This window comes from Chanos chanos, chromosome 4 (genome assembly GCF_902362185.1).
Source record: "Chanos chanos chromosome 4, fChaCha1.1, whole genome shotgun sequence".
Taxonomy (NCBI): domain Eukaryota; kingdom Metazoa; phylum Chordata; class Actinopteri; order Gonorynchiformes; family Chanidae; genus Chanos; species Chanos chanos.
The window spans coordinates 8,123,633-8,142,707 of NC_044498.1; the positions used below are offsets into that span (position 1 = coordinate 8,123,633).

The 19,075-nt window shown below is 38.8% G+C and overlaps 2 protein-coding genes across 2 annotated transcripts in view; both read right to left on the bottom strand.

The window, feature by feature from the left end:
* Nucleotides 1-1,750: 1,750 nt before the first annotated feature.
* On the bottom strand, nt 1,751-6,252 carry LOC115810835 (neuroglobin-like). Its single transcript, XM_030772858.1, has 5 exons — nt 6,092-6,252; nt 3,302-3,409; nt 2,681-2,801; nt 2,299-2,379; nt 1,751-1,873 (listed from the first exon to the last, which is right to left on the bottom strand). The coding sequence occupies exons 1-5, from the start codon at nt 6,250-6,252 to the stop codon at nt 1,751-1,753; spliced, it is 594 nt and encodes a 197-aa protein (XP_030628718.1).
* A 4,383-nt stretch (nt 6,253-10,635) lies between these two features.
* LOC115809301 (pleckstrin homology domain-containing family G member 3) overlaps nt 10,636-19,075 on the bottom strand; it is a 46,458-nt gene continuing 38,018 nt past the window's right edge. The window contains exons 10-19 of the mRNA XM_030770897.1: nt 18,875-18,967; nt 18,526-18,612; nt 18,387-18,420; nt 17,800-17,895; nt 17,206-17,238; nt 16,146-16,156; nt 15,554-15,925; nt 14,003-14,113; nt 11,850-13,458; nt 10,636-11,564 (exon numbers count right to left, since the gene is read on the bottom strand). Coding sequence (XP_030626757.1) covers nt 10,636-11,564; nt 11,850-13,458; nt 14,003-14,113; nt 15,554-15,925; nt 16,146-16,156; nt 17,206-17,238; nt 17,800-17,895; nt 18,387-18,420; nt 18,526-18,612; nt 18,875-18,967 — 3,375 coding nt within the window. The remainder of the gene's footprint in view (nt 11,565-11,849; nt 13,459-14,002; nt 14,114-15,553; nt 15,926-16,145; nt 16,157-17,205; nt 17,239-17,799; nt 17,896-18,386; nt 18,421-18,525; nt 18,613-18,874; nt 18,968-19,075) is intronic.

Genomic DNA, 19,075 nt, shown 5'->3' on the forward strand with positions numbered 1-19,075 from the left:
CATCTATTTCCGGTAGCTAAGCTTATGAAAATACATCTGTATATTTAAGACAAGTTATCTTGCAATCATTAATAGTGGTGGAGTATATATTGGCCTAAAGGTAATAAGCATAATAAACAATTTACTGTTTATTTACAAGACGTTTCATAATGTAACTGCCACTAGTCTTGTGTAGTGTCATAAAAGGCTAAGCATATTCATATTTCTTTCATGAAATGCATGAACTTCAGTTGCTAAAGAACAACAGAAGTTTTATACATTACAGATTGGTCAACCAAACCATGTAGTGATCTGTACAATATGATGAGTTTCTACGACCTGTTGGGCTAACAAGCTATTTATTTCAATCTCTTGTAACTATAATTTGTTCTTTATTGTTTTGTTACATTATTAGTAATGATATATTATCATTCTTATTCTTTTTCTTGAATGTCATTCAGATCACCTCTTGCACCATCTAGAAAGTTTATGCTTTTTCATCTCATTTTTAATAAACTGATTTGAATCATGATTGTATCATGTGCTCCCTTCTCCACCGCAGATGCCATCTATCTTTTAGTTATCAAAAATGACTAAAATAATATAAAAATACTGCATTGCTTGAAATATTTTTTTTTCACCACCAAACACAACCCAGCTCCATACTCTCAATTGGGAAAAGATAAAAACAATTTACCAGACTCCAAACTCCAACACCAGCGAGTACCTTATGCCATTGTTTTATGTAAGTGTTTATTATTCCTGAGTTGTAACTGGTTTGCAAGACAGCAAGAGGCAATGCAGTAATTGTACAATTACAGTGTTCACACAGGCACACAGGTTAATATAATAACACCTGGACACAGCTGGTTTAAAAGCCTTTTAATTAATATGTACTTTGGATCTAATCAGGTATTAAATTTTCATGAATATAGATAGCAGTATGGCAGCACATTTTCTCGACTAATGAAAACAACAACAACCAGCTAAGGGAAAACCACTGAAGATGTTGTCAAACATTCAATATTGTTTTCATGTTTTAATAGTCAAAATTGGCATGTGTGAAAAATAACGTATGTTATTGGACATTTGAGAATTTACTGTACTACATTATTTGTGTTTAACATACACAATATTAAAAAAACATGTTTAGGCCCCTGTTGTAAAGCTATTTCTTCCCTCGCCTGAAAGGTCACAAAAGCTTTGCCAATGACCTGAATGACCAGAACTTTGACCAGAATTCCAACATTTACCTTTTCCCTCTTCTCTCTAAATTTTTCAGTTGCTTTTGTACCTTTTTGCACCTCTTTTTATACCTCTTGTGCCTCCTAATCTCAACTTAAAAATGAAAACTGCAGTTAACTGAAAAAAACACAGTTCTTCAATTCCATTCTTATATTCTTCAGTTAGACCAGCAGTGTCATTCAAATGTTTAAGACCACAGTTCATTCATTACCACTCCTTTCCAAGGATGGATCTCATTTTCATTATCTGGAATGTGACAAGACTCTGCCACACTCTCAGAAGAAGCAGAGGCATTATGCCGTTTCTCAAACCGACCACATTCACGTGTTAAAGCAAAAAGAATGTGCTTTTTTTTTGTATAAAAAAAAGACTCCGCTTATACTGGGAATATAATAAAATATAAGAGTCAATATGACAAACAGACTGTTGCTAAGACACACAACGTGTTCGGCGCTTGGCCACTAACCACCTCTAAGTATGAAACCCAATTATAATTTAAAAATGTATTGGTGTTAGAAGCGGTCTCTTAGATGGCATTGAGGCCCCTCTCTGGCTTTTCTTTAGAGGGTTCAGCCATGGCATTACGTTGTTTCCTCTCCTCTTCCACATAACCCTGTTTCATCATCCTCGTTATGTACAGAAATAAAGCCTACGCATTAAAGAAAGAAAGAGAAAAATGCACTAATGAATGTTTTAAAGAGAAAAAATGTACCTGCCAGTCACTCTATGGCAATAACTGTTAGACGTGTTCATACAGTGTGTTCACTTATCGAAGACACCACTGTCTGAAGGTGAATATCTGGTTAAATGGCTTAGCATCTTTGCTACAGAAGAAACTCATTAAGAGTGTCCTTTGCTTAGAGCTCCTTGTGATAATTATTTGAGGAGTCCCAGTGTCTAACCTTGGTGAATTTTATCATATCGAACTATTAAAATATGTTTTCTGTGAACGTTTTGTTACTACACAAGATGTTGTTTCATTATTAACTAATTACTGAAAGATATTAATTAATTTTAGGGTAATATACCATGCAGTCTAAAGTCACACAATAGTGTAGTAAAGTTGCTCTTTACCTTCCATGCTTCCTCCAACTCAGGAGTCCAGCTTTCTTTTAGAATTGGCTTGACAGCATGAATGAACTCTACACCAACATACTGGCATAAACGAATAGAACATCATATTACAACAACAACAACAACAAAATAACTTAAAGAACCCAAGAAACATTGCCTGGTAGATCAAACATGAAGGTGTTCGGCAACTGAAAGCAGTAAGTGAGACATATGTTAAATCCATGTAGTAAGATCTTCACGATCTTCACATTTCTTTAAAATCAGTTTTCTTAAACATACACTGAAAAAATACAACCTTATATTTTTGTGATCTCATAAAAGTCTATATTAAAAGTCTATGGTCGCTGTTGTTTTTTGTTGTGTTTATTCAGGATATACATACCGCATAGTACTTTGGTGATGAATTATAACGGTAGTGCTTCCGTCCTAAGTCCAAAGCTAACTGCTCCAGACGTTCATTCTGATTGATCCTGGCCACACTTTTCTCTATAAAAGACATTACCCTGACAGCATAGGAGACAGAACAAGGGATGCTGATTGCCATATGGGAAAAGATGCATCAAAGGCATTTCAGATCACAGCTGCCATTACAACATGTATGAGGATTGAAACAGATCCTACATGGTGTCTTGGAGGGAAACATTTTTAAAAGCAGGAAAGCCAAAAAAAAAAGGCTATTTTCCGTTTATGAACAGCAGTCACAAACTTTCCCGTGCAATTTCGCGATGGATGTAAAAGCATCTAATTAAGCCCCATTTAAGAATGTCGTGTAAATTGTGTGGTTCCAAGAAATTACGTCTTTGTCTTGTCAAACGGGGTGCAGTCCAACTTATGCTGCTTGGGAATACTAGTTACACGACAACGTTAGACACAAATCCTGTAATGTCTTAAATCTTTGAAGAAACTTCATCTTTCGCCATTTTTTTTTTTTTGGGCGGGAAAGTATCATCTCGAGAATGTTACTCTTAGAATGAGCAGAGCAAAGGAATGTACGAAATCTTACCGGAGGCCGTGTGCTCGCAGCTCCTTGCTTGTGCGCAACATTTCAGGGTCCTCCACGTTTCGAAATTCAAAGAAAACATCTTTGCACTCTGGATGGCTTTCGAACAGCCTATTTCCACGACACAAAGACACTTGTTGACGCTTGGAGTAATAGAACACATTTCTAAAAGTCATTTTTGTTAGGATGTCAAAGTAGCCTTTTTGGTTTTATATTAAGGTATTGTCCAGAAATGTTCCAGAAGAATCATTGTGACAGAAATGGTAGAAAGATATGTATATTCTCGTATTTGGTGGTGTTGTAGAAATCCAGTGATATTCATAATGCCTTCCTTTTGCTAGACACTTCCCCTCATAACACTTCGGTAAATCCTGGAATAAATATTTGAAATATCTGTTTATTTAATGTCTGTAAAATGGACATAATATTAATCTGCTTATAATAAAACTTGAACATCTTATAATAATGTTTGACTTATCAGACCATCTGTGGCACAGTCTCTTTCACACATTGAAAGATCTCATTTCCATTATCTGAGTCAGATGAGGTCAGACATTGTTGCCTCTTGACAATGTCCACTTAGGCAGATACGTTGATAATTGGATGACCAAAAATAGTCAAGAGAAGAAGAATGACACCAACCCCCCACGCCCCCCCCCCACTCAGGGTCACACCAGGAATGTTATAAGGGACTCGCGAGACGGCAGTGACAGATTGATAAGGAAAGCAGCCCTGTAACCAGCAGCTTCTGGAGTTGAACCCCAAGCAACCCTAAGATGATACAGAGATTTATGACCTGTTCGTAAAGAAAATAATCATTTTAAATCACTCTGGATATGTCAGCTAAATGAATAAATATAAATGTCAGAGATATAACAAGATCTGATGTCTTTCAGAAAAGACAAGAGCAAAAAAAAAAAAGGTCACCTATTAGGTTTTGGGAGGAAAAAAAAAACCTAACAGAATTCTATCTGAAATGAGTCAGGTTTCTTTGAAATCCTTTGGCATAAGTGCCACCCTTGGCCCCTCTGATCTCTACTAATAATGTAACCGAACTCCCTCCCGTCGGGCAGCCTCCTGTAGAGTCCGTCTGCGTTTTACTTGCCACAGTGGGGGAGACCAGCCAGTAGAGCAGAAAGAAGCGCCATCTCGCTGACATTTACAAACTTCCTCATTAACCAGTGTGCCATCAGATCAACCTCAAGGACTTATATTTGGTTTTAGTCTTTCACAGAATTTACAAAGCAAATCAGACACCACCAAACCTTGGTGATGTCCTAACATACTGAAGTTGTATTTCGTGTTAATTATTAAGCACATACAAACAAAGTGACCTGTTGGCGGTTTTCTTCTTCTTCTTGTTTTTTTTTTTTGTTTTTCATGTTCAATACCACCCACCGCCGCTGGAGTTAGCTGACGATGGTTTGCTAAGTAACTTATGTGACTGGCTGGTTAAATGGTTCTGCTCAGGCTATGCAACTCATCACAGTAGGGAATGAGAAGCTTAAAACCTTTGACAAACCACTGCCTTAATTTAGCACAGTGCAGAATCCGTGACTGGAGTCTCAGTGCACTTTAAGCAATGTACCTGAGCCTTTTTCCATCGCCTTATATTCAGCCCAAATAATTCTGCTTTGTGAGATCTTGACAGAGGCAAATTATTAATGCATTACGCTGTTTATGATGGGGTCCTCAAGGGTATAAATTAGATGTCATGGTCTACATGAGAGCAATGATTGGCTTAAAAAGGATTGCGCATGTGAGTCTTTAAAAGTATGACCGTGTCTCACACTTTGAAAAAGACAAGGCTGCAATATTAAGTGAAATAACAAATAATTGTGGGTCATGGGATTTGTGGAATGCTGCAATAGAATGACCTTGTACCAGGGTGGTCATTTAAAACCTGCCTTAGCAAATCCTAATTTAAACGTCCCTAGCTCTATATCGAATGTCCCTGTTATTAAAGGGGTGTTAAAAAGACAAACAAACAAACAAACAAAAAAACTGGTGCTTATTATCCAATTCAGTCAATAAAACTGGGAGGGTTTTCTCTCACATTGATGTGACCCATCATGTCAGTTGTCATTAGTGGAAGGAAACAAGGAGCTACAGCCATTCGCCCTAGATAAACAATGAGGACTTTGACCAGTGCGCTGCACAACTACGGAATTCAATGGCGCAATGGTATAAAAAGAATGATACAGTCATAGGCATGTTTTCTTTTCGGCATTACAGGGTAACTAACCAGAGTTTTGGAGTTTATTTTATTTATATTTAAGGTGATAAGCGACATCAGAGGGAACCAGGTGTGATAAGACACGCGTACATATCGCACCCAGGTTATCCAAAAAAGAAAAAAAAATCTCTAGCCAATGAGGGAACTGCTGTAATTTATCAAAATCACCAATCGTCTTTAATTTGTAAAATTCCATATTGGCCAGCATTTGATGACAATGTACGTGCTATGCGTCTCTGTGGTTGTTTCATTCATTACTATTATTTTTGGTAATAGCTGTAAACAAGTTGATCTTATGTCATACAGTATTAGTATGCACGCCAGTCAAAACGCGCTAAATCCCTGCAGCTATAAAACCCAACCTATATGAGACATGACAGACATATTTTTCAGGAGGGTCGAGCTGTAACAATTCTAGTCCCTTCATTTTTCATTAATTTCATATTAATGGTAAAAACATGTGCGACATCGCACTGAACAGGCGTTTGATGGTTTCTTGACATGATTTAATACACATTTCAGATGCACAACTTCATGCTTCGAGCTCATCCACTCACCTGACAAACATGATAATGCCCGCCTTAGAGATATCTTCCTGAATAATTTTCCAAGAATCTCTGATCCTCTCCTTCTGTTCATCTGTAAGATGCACTGTCAACACCTCATCCACAGGGTCCCCAACTGGTTTCGGCGCCAAACCAGATATTGCGCATCCCATCTCCGACTACAGTCAAGTACGAAAGCATCAAATTTGGCAATTCCTTGTTTTAAACGGTTCTGACTGACACTTTTTTTTCAGTACATCAGCATGGCATGGTCATTACACGCAGCTTTTGTTAGGCGTGTGTCGCACGAACTCAGGTAACGGAACAGAGCGCTTCTAGTCTCGGTGGGAGGAGTGCTACAAGATTATTGCAATCATGCTTGAATATATCAGTGGGAAAACTTAGAATAACAAAACAGTGTTTCGCGTGAGGGGAAAAAGAATCATCTGGAGAGATAAAAGAAATTTTCCTCAGGTCAGGTTTTTTGTTGCGACCAAATATGACACTATGCCATATTTGAAAGGAAGAGCCTACTGTCTCACATTATATGAACACTTAATGGATGTATTTAGACAACTGTACTTACACACCCTACCTCTTGCCAACAGCTATTTTTAGACGCACTACCACCTCCTCACTGTTACCAATGTTAATATTCATGTTACAATTTTCTGATGAACGCATTAGGTTACAAACCCACATAATGAGTTTCGTAATAGGGGTTCTGACACTGAGGTGACGGTATATGATTGAGACATTAGTAATATCCCCATTCTTGCTCTTCCGCAATGGCCAGCAAAAGACTTCCGAGTGGCACACACGTGCAAGGTGAGAGCTACATTTGGGTCAATCCCAAAAGCTAATTGTGAGTTTACAATGTTTGCTCTCCATTTCTCCCTGTCAAGAACGGCCTTCAAGCTTTAGTGTGAGACGTATTATGTACCTCGATGTATGATTGATTGGATTCAAAAGTGATGGAAAAAAATAATGGGCAATCCTCATTCATAGGCTGGACTTGAATTTCACCCGGGTGTCATGGTCTGGTAGGTCAAAACTGGCTGTGCATGGTGTACACCTGCTCTCAACCTTTTGATCGGCCCGGCGGTTATTATGGTTGATGTAATCAACTTAGAAAAAGACGTTCCGTTTGAAAGGCGTTTTGTCCTTGCAACTAAATCACTTTGAAAATGAAGCTCACATCTACGAAGTCTGTCCTCGCCTAAAAGAGCCAAGCAGGTGTGAATCAAGTGCACCTGTGGATACTGCTGTACGAGGAGGAAACTTCGGAAATCGCTGGCCACCAAACAATGCAAAATAAAAAAAGAAACAAACAACAACAACAAAAAAACAACAACAAAAAAGTCGAAGATAACGTAGTCTAATAAATCGCAAGTTATGATATTTAAGCGGTCTATCATTTTAATCCATTGTTTATTCAACACACCAGATTCTTATGATGTTCAAAAAGACCTCCATTAACTGATCTAGGAACGTTTGAATAGGTCTGAAATAACATCATGCAGGGTTGGTGACCAGTGGATTATATAAACGCTACTGTTTTGTTTAGTATTTTGTGTCACTATACTCATTGTTTCATTTCCTTTAGTCATGTACAAAATATTTGCATGCAAGTCAAATATTATTCATGACCAGGGTTCAAACATTGTTTGTGTTGATCAGACGGCTGTCTCTCTTTTAATTTTAGTACAGTTACGTATGTGCATATTGCATGAAGAAAAGTGAACTGTGACTGTCCCCAGCTTTGGTTTTGTAAGGCAAATGAAATTTGTCAAGGAGACTTCACTAAGTTTGTTTTACACCTCACAGTTCAAACAGAGAGTTTCCCTCCCGTCTTTCATTCTGGATTTTGGATTTTTGGATTTTGAAATGCAAGGGATGGGTGAGGTCATTGTAAATTTTTCTGTGTGTTTAGGCCTAGTTCATTACTGTTCAGTTTATGTTCCTCTTTTGTTCTAGTAGAAGTTCATGTGCATTGTTTCTCTTTTAGTCTTTGTGTTGTGTTAATTAATCCTTTGATAGTTTTAACGTTACGTTTGTGTACCGTGAATGTAATTATCTTCGAGAAACATGTATTCCTCTCCTACCATATCACATACCTTATGACCAAAAAGAGCAGAAACACTGTTGTCACTCAAAAAGTGGGCAAGCTTGCCACATTAAATAAATAGATAAATAAAGCAATTACATGAACAAGTAAATCTTAGTTTGTTTGGGTTTCAGTTCTGTTCATCAAAATTGACTGACCTTTGATAATCTATAAATAATTCAAATTCATATGTACTAGTGCTGCCAACAATGATAAATCTAATTGTAACAAGGTTTACATTAGGAAAACTAACAAATGTCATATTAATTCATTCAACAAGACTGATGCTGGTAAGACAGACAAACAATGTACTAGTTCATTTGACTAGACTTAGGCCTACTGAAGACAAACATTTGGATTCAATGCAAGGAAAATAAATTGAACTTATTTTGAATCATGGAATGATTACATTTCATCCACGAATGTATGATGTGCTCATAGAACATAATAAAGACAGACTAGTTTCACTTGATCCGTTTAGATGGAAATACGCGGCGTGGTCAAATTGCATTCAATCAACAAATTATTTTTTTGAATGGTCTGCTACAATTACCACACCCCATCCCAAACTATTATTCCAAGGCTTTTGTATTAATCTTCAGTTTTAAATTAAATATTCTTGCACCGCTCAACATTTGAGATTCACAACAACTTTCCATTACATTACTTTTTTTTTTAAACATAGATGTTTCATGTTTAACTGCCATTGGTGAAGATTACCATGCATTTCAAATTAGTTAAAAAATTGGTTTTACATTATGTGCAACTATGGTATGAAACACCTCATCCCAAATATACCATCATGGCAGAAACAACAAATACGTTTTAAGCCTACAGAGTAGACATTTGGCAGAGCTATTAAAAAACATTATAGACTCATATATAAGACAGAATTTAATAGCTCCGATTCATATAATTATCTGTGATAAACTGAATCATTAAAATGAATGAATAAGTGATATGTATATATATATTACTGTAAGCTTCTTAGTGGCTCTGTTTGTAGACTAAGGAAAATAGGGACAAATAAGAATCAGGTCTTTGATTAGTTTAGCTCTCTCAGTTTTTAATATGGAATGAACCCCCACTCTGAGTAGGGTGAAGTTACATCATTTCTGTGCTGCCATTATCTCAGACTATGCACAGCATCACATCATAATATATACTCATACATACACATATATAAAATCATAGTTATTATATCTGAAATTTACAACAGCTTAATAAATAACACAGAGATACATGTACACAACAGGGGACAGCAATGAAAGGAATGCTAACAGGCTAAATCAGAAAAAGCAGTTCATTTTTTTTAGCTGATCCTGGGTCAACATCAACTGATAAACCCTTGTAAAAAGTCAGTTTAAATGATGGTACAACATTTAATGTCATGCAGATTGCGGACTCCAGCAGAAGGCAGAGGATAACGTAAATATAGATGTATGCATGTAAATACGGAAAGAATACATTCAAATTATCTCTTGGGAGGGATGACATGTTTGAACTAAAATATTTAAGAGCTTTGTGGTAAAAATTTGTCAATAAGGTTTTCATGGTTTTCAGTTTATTGTTGAACTGATCAAACCTAATTATAATGAGAATTTAGCAGCTATACTGTAATTTGACATTAATACATCCATATTTAGTCTGTCTTCAGAGTTAACTTGATACATGATACCACCACATGTGCAACCTGATTAGTGAAAAGGTGAATCACATCATTGACTACTGTGATTAAAATAATTTCCAACAATGTTCAGAAGTGTTCAACAAGTATAGTGGTTGAGTGGTTAGGCCCTATGTTGTGATAATGATTCCTTAGCTAAAGTGACAAAATAGGGATTATCAGCTTGGTGACTTGATGCAAAAAAAACAAAAAAAAAAAAAAAGAAGATGAAGACAACAGTATAGACAAAGTTGGATAGATCCAACCACAGATCATTGTCTCCTTCTGCTTAAAAAAACACAGAAAACAAACAAATAAATCAAAAACAAAACACAAACCAAAACAAAATAAAAAACACCATTGCAACACTGACATATTTACAAATAAACATTGCAAAATTTAGTGTTGTGGGGAGACTGTACATTGCTATTTACACTTTGTCATACATGGATGACAAGAGTTCACCCCGTAGCATACTTTGCTACCCATAATAAGCCGTTTCTTTAATGGTGTAAGAAAAACACAAAGAGAAAAATTTCAGAAAGAACAAAATGAAGATAGCCAGATTGAATTTTGTTATATCGCATGTATGCGTATCACTATGGCTTAGATTAAATGACTTAGTGGCTAAATAAAGTTACTAACCAAAGCACACGAATAGCTTTAATAGCCTTCAACAGACAAAGTATGAGTACCTTTAAGATGAGCACAATACAAGTAAAGGAGCTGACTTCTGATATTCTAAAAAAAAAAAAAAATAACAGTGATAATAAAATGTTGTCTTTATCTCAAACTTTGGAATTTTTCCCTCAGGTTTTTAACCATATTCTGTTGGCTGGCATTTTTCAAGGTGTCATCTAGTTGTTCATTTGAGGGTTGTGCTATGTCAAGCTCTTTGGTCCTGCCACTCTTTGTGGCTGACTCTGCTTTGGCCCCTCCGTCATCTCGCTGACGGTATTCCTCTGATTCCTGATAGGCCCGGCATCGGTCAATTACAGCCATGATGGAAATCTTTTCTTTTGAGGTAGGTGAACGTATTTGCACAAAAGTATCATCTGTGTCCTCTCTCTCACTTACCTCCTCCAGCGGTTCTGGTGCAGCACCCACAAGCTCATCTTTGTCTACTTGCGGAGTCACCTCAGGGACTTTCTCAATCACGATGATTTTTTTGTCATTGGGCAGGGTGGCCTGGGCAGAAATGTAGTAACCCCCATTGGGGTTGTTGTTTTGAAGGCTTTGAAGGTCACTCAGGTACAATCCACTCAGCTTATGATCGAGAGAGCCGGCACGTTGAATCCGCGCATGGCCGTCCTTAACATCCCTTCTGAGGTGTGATCCATGTGTTGACGCCTCTGTAGATTCACTAGATAGGACGATGCTGGAAGAACAGCTGGAACGTCTTCTTGGGCCACAGTCACGCATCTTCTCAGGTACAGAACGAGTTCGGGAAACTGATGGCAACTGGACTGATGCACCCTCTAAAAGTGCATACTTGGACCGAAGCTCACGCACATCTGGCCAATTAAAGTTCTCGACTGGTGTTGGACTGAGAGGGCTCTTCAAGTGTTGACGACTTGGAGACAGGACTCTTGGACTCGAAACTGAGCTGGCAGTATGACCGGGGCTGGAGGACCTACCAGGTATCCTGTGGCCCATCTCATGTTGAGGCATCTGGTCATGGGCTGTCAGCGACAGTGTCAGGTTCGGTTTAACTGTAGAGAATGAGAAGAAGCCATACAACATTAAAAACTAAATATTGATCATGATCATCATTGCTACATTCGCAACACAGAGACCATATAAAAAATCAGTATATTATTTATAAAACAACTTATTTTACTTCATTTTTGTGCATACAATACATTCACACTTTATTGTAATGAGCATCTTGCCTCTGCTACGGTGTTTCTAAGTATACTGTAATAAGTGCTGTAATTACTCATTTTACACTGTTATTGTTTCTTATACATTTCACAGGAAATTATGGTTTATCCTACCTTTAGTTTCCTTTTCTGGTTTCTCCTCAAGTACACAAGGCAAGTTTCTTTTGGCAAGGATTCCTTCCCCCTCCCGACTCCTCTGCCGCACCACTGGTTTGGTGCACTTTATATACTGACTGTACTTTCGAGCCAGGTGTAATACCTTGTTCTTAGCTCTCTCTTCGTCCTCTAAAGACTGTGTGTTTTCAATCCCATCCACCTCATCTGTCTCAGCTCTTAGCTGGACAACTTTTGGGATCTGGGGCCTAAGTTGTCCACATTCATTCTCTGAGTGGGGAGGTGTGAGAGTTTCATCCACACTGGCTGCACTCTGAAGGAATCCCCCCTTTTCCTTGACAGGTGAAGGGGAGCTGGATTCCTCTGTGATAGTGCTAAGATCTGATTGTTCATGTGAAATTAAGTAATCAGAGCTCTCAGCATCCATGCTTTTGGTAAAGTGTTGAATCTTTCGAGATAGACCAGGACTGGCCCCCCTGGAATAAGGACACTCTCGGGGCCTCAGTGCCCTCAGTTCGCCCTGAGACCTACTGACCTCTTTCTCCATGTCCTGCCAGACCTTGATCATCTCAGATGAGGGTCTGAACTCCTCATCTTGGAAGCTCTGAGACTTGATCTTGGTGGTCTGAGGGGCTTCAGACTCATATGCAAGTGAATTTGAGGGTTCTGAGACCTTATCCTTGCTGGACTCTAATGAGTCAAAGGATGTACTTGAATAACCTTGCTCCTTTATGGACAAAGGACCTGAAGGTGTTTTTGTTTCGGCTGAAGCACTGGTCACAGTTAGTGAAGTGGTTTTATCTGTTGTGAAGGCATCATTTTTGGGAATGCTGTTAAATCGACTGACTGAGTTCCTAACAAGCCCGGCTGGGATATAGGTAAGGCTCTCTCGGCGCTTCAGGCTGAAGTTAGCATCCTGGTGTTCTGCATTCTCGTAATAGCTCTTGATTTTGTCAATGAGTAGCTGGTCTTGTTTGGAAAGAGTCGAGTCCCTTCTACGGTGAATACTCCTATCAGGTTCAAAGTAGATACCATGATCTGACTCGAAGGGGTTGTCATCTCTTGGGGACAAAAAGGTGAAGTCTGCACCAGCAAGGGCTTCCTGAGTTAGAGGTACACATTGAGGCTCAGATGAAGTGCTGCCCAGTCTGTGAGCTCGCTCAAGAGCATCTCCACCAAGGCTGAGGCTACTGCCAGTTCTGCTGGGCAGACGTGGTGAAGGACAACCCAGTGAGCGTCCTTCATCTGTGGCCAGGCTACTCCGTCGGGTGTGGCTAACAAAGTGTTCAGCAATGGCGCTGGCCTTGTCAAGAACTGAAGATGGCAGAATGCTATTGGGCTCCTGGCCCTGGCTAGCGTCTTCTGCCTCATATTCGTCCTCAGACGATTCTCCAGTGCTTTCCTCCACTTGTGATCCTGGTGAGGCTGCTTCTGGCTCCTCTTTTTGGTCACCTTCATAATCTTTAGTTTCAGGTTGCTCCACTTCAGTGTTGCTGACCTGGAGATCCACATCCACAGGCTCTGTGTCCAAGAGGGGATCTGCCTGCAGCTTTTCGATGAAGTCGGAATCAGATAAATTTCTCAGATTTTCCTGGTTGTCTTCAAGTGCCTAAAAGGAAGATTATTTTTCTGTGAGTGAGGGAAAACGTCTCTCATACTTTTCAGTTCACTCTCTATGCTCTAACAATAGTTTTCACTGAGCAGGCACTGCAAGGCTGGCTGTTTATCCAGTTTTGGGATTATTTTTATGTTTTTACATTGGGTTAAAAAAAGATTTCCTTTCTGTAAAACCGGAGCTACGTCAAGTTCACCGCCTTCATCTAGTCTCATGAGGACCAATCAAAAATAGGATTTTGAGGTGATGCAAAACTGTGAGCCTTGATGATTTACGTAATGCCAACTGATTTTCTTCCCAGTTTAGTGGGACTGTCAAAGAAATAACAGGTCCAGTGGAAGTGCCCTAATCCATCTTCAAATGGCAACAGCCACAGCAGATTTGAAAGTTGTGTCATTGAAAAAAGACAATTGTACAGAAGCAGGAAATGGAGAAATTAGGAGAGATATTTGTGACGGATATGAGTAATGAAACACTAGACCTGTTAAATGTTTATTTTGTGGTTATGAAAATAAGAGTAATACAATCTCTACTGTACCTGCTCAGAGATGACCTGGTCTTCACTCACATGGGGCTCTTCCTGAACAGATGATTGGCCGTTTTCCTTTTTGAAGTTATTTTCTTCAATATTGTCACTGCCATCTTCATTCTAATATACGAACAGGGCGCGTTTTAAAAATACGGTCAGTTTATTACAATGCTGTCAGTCAATCCTGCTCAGCTGAAATACAGATAAAAAGTTTAATTTGCTGTGCTGAAGTATTGATATGCAATCTACTGCTCTTAAACAAAAAGAAATAAGGTCGTAAAGCTAACTAATAGCGCTGGATCATGATAACAAGATCCATCTTGGTCTAGGTAGCACTTAACACCTTGTCATGATTAAAACAGACTGATAAAATACATTTCTAGACCACAGAGACTAAAAGAAGAAAATATTTTGCCCTTCTTAAAATTTACTTTCACTGAACACACACAAGTCTGCAAAGAGAGTTATACTACATCGATAACATGGAAACCATGTACTCTATGAACAAATTAAATTTACTCCCTGTCAGTGCACATCTGATTAGATTAAAACTTTGAAATAAACTCATGCTTCATAAACACTGGCATGCTTATAGAAATAAGTTTACATACCATTATTATTATTATTATTTCCCTAGCATGAAGATTATATACAAATTGAGCATGAGTAACAGCACATTTTTCTTTTGATTCAGAGCATTGTTAATACTGCTAGGAAGCTACAAACAAAGTTATCAAGTACTACACATTGGTCTGGTAATGAACAGCCTGTTAGGTGAGTGAGACTGCTTGCAATCTGAGTCTTGACAGCTATTGAGGTACCAAATGTTGTTTTGTTCACACAATGTAACATAGGCAATGATTCAAGGCAAGGCAGCCAAAATGGCTTTAAAGATAAATAGTGGCAATCAAAACTTGCTGCAAAAATCCTAATGCTCAGTTTCATTTTACTGAGAGGAGTCAGCAGGCGCACAGATGACATCTCAGTGTGGTGGCACAGTGTTGTGTGGTCCAAGAGGATAAGAGAGAATGTCTATGGGAACAGTTTATTTCCCTCATCTGGTTTATGATAAGCTTTTTCTCTGCAGACAATTACAGTATAATTTTCAACACATATCCCCTGCTTCTCTGTTCCTAGGTGCCTCAAAGTAAGCAAAAGCCTTCCCTTTTTCTCTAGTTCCCTGGGGAACTGTTAAACTTCTTCAGTGTATGATCAGACTGTGCACAAGCAAACTGCACATATCCTCAGCATTCCTACTTGTTGGTCCATGCATTGATTAGTGAGAGAAAACAAGGTGAAGGTGATGTCCATGCTTTAACAAAGCATTTTCCAGTCCATTAGTTCTTCTGAATAGCTGGGAGCACTAGCACAAAACCAATAAGAGTTAGTTGGGCAAATGCATGGAAGCGCATGCAGACTTGTGAGTTTACACAAAGAGGATGTTTGCAACATTTGAAAAAAAAGCTGAAGAGATGTGTGCAAGGTGGGGTGGGGTAATAAAAATTGAAAAAAAAAATATATATAAAGAGGTGGAGACCCGATGGTGGCAAAAAGCCTCACCGTTGTGAACCCCATGGAAAGCAAAGCCCTGGCTCTATAGTGCCAACAGGAGATGGCGGCCAACATGGAGCTGGCAAAGTCAGCTACCTGGTCGTCCTCCATTAGAATATCGTCTGAGTCACTTTCCTCCCTGTCTTCTTCTTCTTCTTCTTCCTCCTCCTCCACTTCTTGGTTCAGCCTGTCTTTTGAGGCAGGAGACTCCGGAGGGGGTTCCTCAAGGTCACTTGGGCAGAGTCTCTCAAGTGACTCCTCTTCCTCCAAACTAGGCCTTTCAGCCTCAGGTTCGCCTAAACTTGAGCCCAGAGTGCTGACGCTAGCAGCGGATTGCAAGGGCCGCACGTCACCTGGTATTGCCCCTTCACTGTCTGCATGCTGGAGCGTGAGTTATAAAGACGTTTTTGTATTATACTGAGCAAAATTCAGAAACTCAGATCTCGGGTTCCTTTCCATATTCCATACATGGCATATACCAGGTATGAAAAATACATAAACATCTATATCATTATTTGTCGAGCTAAAATAGGTTAAAACAATTATGAGCCCCAGAGGGAACTAGACAGAAGAACATAGAGGTTTATTTGTGATTGCTTACCTTGAGGAGACCTGTTGGTTTCATCCAAGTGTCAGGTTATCAGCAGAAAGACCAGTTGATGACAACATTTTCCAAAGAGAAGGGGGGGGAAATAAAGTGGTGAAAAACAGAGCAAATATATTAGGTAATTATGCCAGAAAGATCAGGCTGCTTCATTAGGCATATTCACACCATAATAGCCAGTAGCCACTACATGTTCTGAAACAAGTATGACCCCCTTTCTTGTGAAATTCCCAAGCATTTTTATATTAAGACTGGTCTTAAGACTCTGTCTGAAAATGCTAACGATATAATATGGCTATATGTCAAACTCTACTGCTGAATAACTGACCAGACGAAGAATGTTTTACTGACCACACAAAGAATGGCTTTCCCTTTCATAGCACGAATATTTGAATATATCAAGCAGACTGACTGATCTGTCACAAAATGGAGGAACAAAACCTCATTTGTCTGCTAAAAGGGTCTGAAGCATCAGAGCACACTTGAGAATGGAGTGAGGAGGGGGTTTATTTGATCACCTGAGGGGGAGGGAAAGACAGAAACTAGCCTTTGATCTTGTAATGAAGCACAGCAACGTTTCCTCTGCCAGTTCTCTGATTTGTTTTTGAAGCTAGTGATATAAACAGGGGCCCTGATAGAAAAGCCCCCGTTTTTGAGAGGCAGATGAGCAAAATCTGATCACGAATACTGATGTATATCTATTCCCACTGTGAAATCACATAGTCAGAAACATCTCGACCCTTCCATTTCAACTGTTGAATAAAAGACACCACTCACATCTGATTACCCCGATGACCATGATTTCAGCAATGCACTCAACTCCTGGTATAAGAGGCTTTGTACCACTACAGAGGAGTACACTCAAAATTTCCACGTACAAGCCTAGAGTTATTTGCATCGCAATCCTGGAATTCAGGCCCTAAATACCATACAGTCATCCAAATAATGCACTTGTACATCCAAGTGCCACATGGCATACAGTACCCATTTTTAGCCTCCCGTCTCTCTTTTAGTTTTTAATCGGAGAGGGCTGATTAAGGACAATGGGTGCCTTTACCTTTGGTAGTCTTTATGATCTGTTTGGTCGGTTCTGTGTGAAAAAGAAAATGGAAGACGGAATGATTCAGTACATCATTTTTGTTTGAGGTGTAATGTACTGCATATAAATTTGCATTGTGGAAACCCCCAGTGAAAGCTGGAAAAAATGTGTGGCATCACAGATTGCCTTCATCAGTCTGTGGTAAACATGTTTGTGCTTGGAGGCATAGACTGAGAGGATGGAGGATATAGTTGTTCAAAAATCAGTGAAAAGAGCTTTTGTTTGTTTTTGTTTCTTGATGAGTTTTCTGCTCATAAAATATCCAGGATGGAAACAGACATTTTGTTCAGTATCAAAACTAACCTCAAATCAAATATGGTCTGATATCAAATTGTCTAAATGACTAGAAAACTTAACTGATTAATCAAAAGCTCTCTCAGGCAACTCAAATGATGTTTTCCTTTTCCATTCATTTGAATCACATTATTAAATCCTCAGTTGGGTTGGAACATGAGAGTATTACAAACTTCATACTTTATGAAGATACATACTAAATAATTTTTCAAATGTTTCAATATTAGATATGCTTGGTTAAGCTCTTTGTACACCTACCTGACTGCCGTCGCCCCTGACGACAGTTGGGAAACTCATCTGATTGGCAGGACGTGGCCTTCTTCAATCTCTCGGGACTGTATCTGTACTTACGATCTGTTGTGGAGGGAATTACAATGCTATACATTCTTACAATTGCTGGAAGCATGATAACATAATGTCATAGATTTCATTGTTATGCAGGCTAACAGACAAGAAAATGTCTGAACTAGCTTAGTGCTCAAAGAGGTGTCCATCATTGTGATGCTGCAGTTACTGTTTAAAAAAATACATTAAAATATTTGATTGAAAAATATTTTTACCATAGTTTTAAACATAAAAAAAATCACTTTTTTGCGCATTAAAGCAGAAGGAACCTGAATCCTATGAATCACATAAGTATTTACAGTGAATAACTGGAAATACTACAAACATACTGCAAACGTAATCGTAAATGTAGTTTTATTACAAGCCCCCCCCCCCCCCCCCCCCCCCCCCGTAGACCTTGCTCACTTCAAGCTATTGAAATGTCCTAAAAATTCAGTGACTGACTTTTCCATTGAAAACACAGCAGTCACAAAAATGATTCCCATACAACCAATACTCACATATGGAATCCTTTTCCAAGATGGCTTCCTTTGCCTGAAAGAAAACATTAAAAAAAAACCAAAAAAACAATAAGAGTCATGTCTTGTCAGTCCCTTCCAAATGTCAGAACAGAACAGAATTAACGTCTACATCATGTACCTTCTGTGGAATGATCGCCTGGTGGTTTTCCAGAATGAGTCGTTTGATGTGATGCGCCCACAGTTTCCTCTCCTCCACCGTTTTGGCCTGAGGAACAAAGAGGTTTGTGAGAAGATGTCCACTGAAGAAGGACAAAATCCTCTTTTGCTCCATGTCCTGTTGCTAAGATTGTTTACTTCAGAAACTGGTAACTGAGTACTTTTTCTAAATATTCTACGATTGAGATTGTCTGCAAAATGACGACATGTTAAAGAAAATGTTTTCTTTTTTTTTTCTTTTTTTTTTTAAATTATTATTACTATTATTACCATTACGATAACATTGCATCAGAGGGTCTGTCTGCTCTCACCTGTACTGTATGGGGCTGCTTGGGATGCTTGTAATGTGTGACACTAAAACACAGTGAGTCCTTAGCGCTCTCAATCAGCATAAGAGTGGAACACTGTAAAAGGGAAACGCATGAAATTAGGTTAGTGGTCACGTGGTTTCTCTAAACATGCCTGCTTGTTTGATGTTTATCAACCTGGGCGTTATTTTAACAAGCTTGCTT

Excerpts from the sequence above, each read along its gene's own strand:
- LOC115810835 (XM_030772858.1), bottom strand. The coding sequence starts at position 6,252 with ATGGGATGCGCAATATCTGGTTTGGCGCCGAAACCAGTTGGGGACCCT. Across the intron at positions 2,802-3,301 it reads CTGCGAGCACACGGCCTCCG|GGTAATGTCTTTTATAGAGA; the intron begins GTAAGATTTCGT and ends CTATGCTGTCAG. Across the intron at positions 2,380-2,680 it reads CATCACCAAAGTACTATGCG|TATGTTGGTGTAGAGTTCAT; the intron begins GTATGTATATCC and ends CGTTTATGCCAG.